Genomic DNA, 5,318 nt, shown 5'->3' on the forward strand with positions numbered 1-5,318 from the left:
GGAGAAGAGGAGAGAAGAAAAGAAACGGCAGATCAACTGGTCTAAAAAGGGGGTTCTATTTAAAGGCTAGATTATACAAATGAGTTTTAAGATGGGACTTAAATGCTTCTACTGAGGTAGCATCTCTAACTGTTACCGGGAGGGCATTCCAGAGTACTGGAGCCCGAATAGAAAACGCTCTATAGCCCGCAGACTTTTTTTTGGCTCTGGGAATCACTAATAAGCCGGAGTTCTTTGAACGCAGATTTCTTGTCGGGACATATGGTACAATACAATCGGTGAGATAGGCTGGAGCTAAACCGTGTAGTATTTTATACGTAAGTAGTAAAACCTTATAGTCGCATCTTAAGTGCACAGGAAGCCAGTGCCAGTGAGCCAGTATAGGCGTAATATGATCAAACTTTCTTGTTTTTGTCAAAAGTCTAGCAGCCGCATTTTGTACCAACTGTAATCTTTTAATGCTGCGTGGGCGTGCTGCGCTCTGCGCCAGCAGGGGCGTGTCTGAGCGCGTTGCCAGCGGAGGTGCCGGCGGCTTCAGCTGCAGAGGAAACGTGGGTTCGACTCCGCGCCGTGACACTGTCGTTGGCGTTGACAGTTAGGATTGCTAACTACGATCGGGTGAAACCATCCTTGCCCAGGCAAACCCCCGTGGTTTTTGGAGTATAAACATTTGGGGTTTTGGCACCAACCGCTGGACTAGATCCGACCAATCTAAGTCTATGATCACGAACTGATGAAGCCCACTCGGATGAGCGGCGAAACGTCTTCCAAGACAAACCAAGCAGTCCAGTTGCGAACGATTGACCGCCCTGAGATGCTCGGTAAAATGTGTTCATTGTATTGCTCAGGCTTTATTAAGCAGATATTCCTATGTTCCATTTCTGGGTCTATGGTTGTCATCGCACTTTCCACGCTGGTACACGTCATTGCCACACTTTACTCAAGTTTTGTCCGATTTTTGAAGTATTTTCTCCCCGAAAAATTCAGGTTGCCCTCCACATTTCATGTCTGGGGCTTCAGGCTGCGAGACTACATCGGTCAAATGTCACATCATCACCATCCTCACCAGCATCGCATCCTCTCAGGCGCGCCTGTCTCCTCAATAACGCCCCGCAGGACTCCAGCCATGTAATTCGTTTGTCTCATGTTTATACGGCATGAATAATGCGCCCGACCTTCTCTTCCCTTTGAAGGTGAAGCGCCAAAGATGTTTCTCCGGACGGCGTCCTGCTTTATCCGAGGAGCTACGCTGCACCGCATCCTAATTTTCTCATGTCAAGCTGTTCAAATTCAGACAACATGAGCGGGTCGAACGTCAGCCAGATGCTGACGGCGCCATCTTCTGGCAAGTTGGATCACTACTTAGACAGCTACGATTTGGACTACGGCATTCCTCCTGATGAGATCCCGGACACCACGCAGGGCCAGGCCTTCTTCGTCGCCACCATCATCATCGGCGTGGTCCTCGTCTGCATCATACTCGTCTGCGGCTTGGGGAACTTCATTTTCATCGCCTCCTTGACTCGCTACAAGAAGCTACGCAACCTCACCAACCTGCTCATCGCCAACCTGGCCATCTCGGACTTCCTGGTGGCGGTCGTTTGTTGTCCCTTCCTGGTGGACTACTACGTGGTCAAGCAGCTGTCGTGGGCTCACGGCCTGGTGCTGTGCGCTTCCGTTAACTATCTGCGCACCGTGTCGCTCTACGTGTCTACTAATGCCTTGCTCGCCATTGCGGTGGACAGGTGAGTCCATCGGGGAACTCCTTCATGTCAGTCATACTTCCCATGCTTATGGCGTAGTGATGTGTGATACCAATGATTCTCTTTTTGATCCGATACCAAGAAAAATTCTGGCTGATATAGGCGATACCGATTCGATAACCTTCTGAAAATATACATAATGCGTCGGTTAAAATTTAAAAAGTTGTGTGTGCAAATAATAAAAAAACAAGATTAAAAATTGAAATAAAACGGCAAAAAATCGAAATGTAATGAGAAAAAGCTGGCATTTTTAAACTAATAATTAATAATAATATACTTAGTCACTTATAACACAAAGTTTTTACATATATATATATATATATATATATATATATATATATATATATATATATATATATATATATATATATATATATATATATATTGTAGAAGTCACTTCCTACAAGTGACATACACTTCACAGGAGCCAGGCGTGCGAAGTTGAACAAAGTTTTAATGTACATAGATATTCTCAAAGTCTTTTGTCCAGCAGAACGTGATTTTTCAGGCACGTCCGTATCCTCTCTCCCCTCCAGCTCCCGGCCGCTTACTGTTAAAGACAACAGATGATGAGATTAACACGTACCACCTGTGAAATCTACTCACCTGCCAGCTGTGTCTCGCCGTCAGCACTGCCACGCCCCCGTCTGATGGTGCTCTGTCCTCAGCACCATGGACAGAGGCGGTGACCTTTGCTCCTGCAGGCAGCGCTGGCCATATATATAAATATATATATATGTATATATATATATATATATATATATATATATATATATATATATATATATATATATATATATATTTGTAATAAATAGAAAATGGATGGATGGATGGGCCTACCATACTTGACTTGTCAGTATGCGGCCCGTGGTGGAAAAAGTTTGGACACCCCAATCTAAAGTATTAGAAGCTCTCAAAATAAAAAAAAATAAGATGTACTTTAAATGTAAACAAAGTTTAGTTAGTGAGTTAGTTAAAAAATAAAATAACACTAACTTGTCCACACGTTTAAGTCAGGACTTTGGGAAGGCCATTCTAAAACCTTCATTCTAGCCTGATTTAGCCATTCCTTTACCACTTTTGACGTGTGTTTGGGGGTTATTGTCCTGTTGGAACACCCAACTGCGCCCAAGACCCGACCCAAATAACTGAAAACATGTTTTATTTTTCTAGTTTCTTCAAAATAGCCACCCTTTGCCCACTGCTCCCCTCACCTCCCAGGGGGGTGATCAAGGGTGATGGGTCAAATGCAGAGAATAATTTCGCCAGACCTTGTATGTGTGTGACAATCATTGGTACTTTAACTTAACTTAACTTAACTTTGCTCTGATTACTGTTTTGCACACTCTTGGCATTCATCTCGATGAGCTTCAAGAGGTAGTCACCTGATAGCGTGATCGATTGAAACTTTTATTAGTAGATTGCACAGTACAGTACATATTCCGTACAATTGACCACTAAATGGTAACACCCGAATAAGTTGTTCAACTTGTTTAAGTCGGGGTCCACGTTAATCAATTCATGGTAGATAGCTTCCTCAGTAGCTAAGCTACATTTAATTGAGAGTAACTCGTAGCTTAGCTTACTACATTTTCCAGGTAGCTTGCCCGTAACTGGTTTTAATACACGCAGACGAGGTATGTACAGTATGATATCAACAGTGATATTTTCCTTCCTCGTTTTTGACGAATTCATGGAATATATTTTGTCCAGTTGTGTTGAAACCAGGGCTGGGAGATCACAATATTTGGCCAATGATACAGACTGTAAGAAAAACAATAAGTTATATGAACTGCAATTTTGTCCTACAGAGTCAGCCTACATGCAGAATAGTATTGAGAAGATACAGCTGGATGCACTTCATGACTCAACTTTTAGTGTTTAATTTACGACTGTTTGCCTGCTGCACGAGCGCAGCGATTGCACGGGTCTTCCCATAACACTGTTGAAATATTTGCTATGTTCATTATCCCGTTTTGGCATTTTTATTACAAAGAGCCTGGAGCTAAACATCACGTCTGATGCAACCATTCTACAATGTACAGTTTGGACAGTGTAATACGATTCCGCATTCTTGCAATTATGATTTGACGGATAGCCCGGTTCTGTTCAAATCGTATTCATAGACGTTCATGTGACCGTGGATAATGCTATGGGGAACTACTGGACAGAGTAGTTAAGAGTTTCTATAAACGGAAGCTAATCTTGACTGAAACCATCAATTTTTTGCCAATCATCCATCAACATCTTCCAAGAGTCATTACTGTAGTCTACGCCTGCCCGTGTTTTTATTTCGACTTTGCCATTTGCGCTAATTGAATCATTCAAGACAATTCCCTGGGTCTGCCAAAATGTAGACACAGTGCAAGAGTGAGTGACGACAGGTTTAAAACTGTCACCCCCAAACACCTGCTATCCCATAACCGAGGCATTTAAATTTTGGCACGAGTCTCCTTTGGTAATCATTCTGCTCAAAGGCATAATGGAAAGGATATTAACTTGCCTGTGTTGTTTTAGGTACATGGCCATAGTTCATCCTCTGAAGCCCAGAATGAAGTATGAAACAGCCTACTGCCTGATAGCCGGGGTCTGGATTATTCCTATTCTCATCTCGATTCCCTCAGCATACTTCGCCTCTGAGACCGAGTACCCCCACAGCGGGACCAACCTGACCCCGGTCACTCACAAAGTCTTCTGTGCTCAGATCTGGCCGGTGGATCAACAAGCGTACTACCGTTCCTACTTCCTCTTCGTCTTTGCCGTGGAGTTTGTTGGACCCGTCATCATCATGGCGTTGTGCTACACCCAAATTTCCCGCGAGCTCTGGTTCAAGAACGTTCCCGGTTTCCAGACGGAGCAGATTAGGAAGCGTCTGCGCTGTCGCCGCAAAACCGTGATCGTCCTCATCGGGATATTGATGGCGTACATCCTGTGTTGGGCGCCCTACTACGGCTTCACCATCCTGCGAGATTTCCATCCTACGCTGATCTCCCGCCAAAGGAATTCACTGGTGGTCTTCTACATCATCGAATGCCTCGCCATGAGCAATAGCATGATTAACACCTTCTGCTTTGTCAGCGTCAAGAACAACACCGTTAAGTACCTGAAGAAGATTGTGCTGCTGCGCTGGAGGTCCACATATGCCCCGAGTCGGACTGTGGATGAACTGGATTTGAGGACCGTGTCCTTGCCGGTAACAGAGGAGATCGAATGCATTAATCTGAAGTAAGCATAATCACTGACATTTCGGACTTGGAACCAATGATCACTTAGGCTGGATTTACAATGCAGTTGATATCTGATTTTTTGGGGTGACTATTTTTGGATTTTCAAGTGACTCGTATCTGATGTTACTGCATTTACTGAGTACCTGAAACAACCCGCACGTGCCAAAATGTGGGTCAGCATCGGGTAGCAACAACACACTCTACTGAACCGAATGTAAGACGGCCCTGGATATAAGACTACCACTCTTTTTCAACACCCGTCTTTAGAAAAATTATAACAGAAGGAATCGTTTCTTCAAATCAAGTTTTTAAATAGCCATTAAATAAG

At 43.9% G+C, this 5,318-nt stretch overlaps 1 protein-coding gene across 1 annotated transcript; it reads left to right on the top strand.

Annotated features, from left to right (window-relative positions):
* The first annotated feature begins 1,235 nt into the window (after nucleotides 1-1,235).
* On the top strand, nucleotides 1,236-4,992 carry LOC133656735 (prokineticin receptor 2-like). The gene is made up of 2 exons (XM_062057568.1): nucleotides 1,236-1,745; nucleotides 4,281-4,992. The coding sequence occupies exons 1-2, from the start codon at nucleotides 1,273-1,275 to the stop codon at nucleotides 4,990-4,992; spliced, it is 1,185 nt and encodes a 394-aa protein (XP_061913552.1). The 5' UTR covers nucleotides 1,236-1,272.
* Nucleotides 4,993-5,318: the final 326 nt, after the last annotated feature.

The sequence above is a fragment of the Entelurus aequoreus genome, linkage group LG09 (genome assembly GCF_033978785.1).
Source record: "Entelurus aequoreus isolate RoL-2023_Sb linkage group LG09, RoL_Eaeq_v1.1, whole genome shotgun sequence".
Classification (NCBI taxonomy): Eukaryota; Metazoa; Chordata; class Actinopteri; order Syngnathiformes; family Syngnathidae; genus Entelurus; species Entelurus aequoreus.

Bases quoted from the DNA above. Each gene is read 5' to 3' on its own strand.
- LOC133656735 (XM_062057568.1), top strand. From the start codon at position 1,273: ATGTCAAGCTGTTCAAATTCAGACAACATGAGCGGGTCGAACGTCAGC. The intron at 1,746-4,280 runs GTGAGTCCATCG...GTGTTGTTTTAG, and splicing joins CTCGCCATTGCGGTGGACAG to GTACATGGCCATAGTTCATC.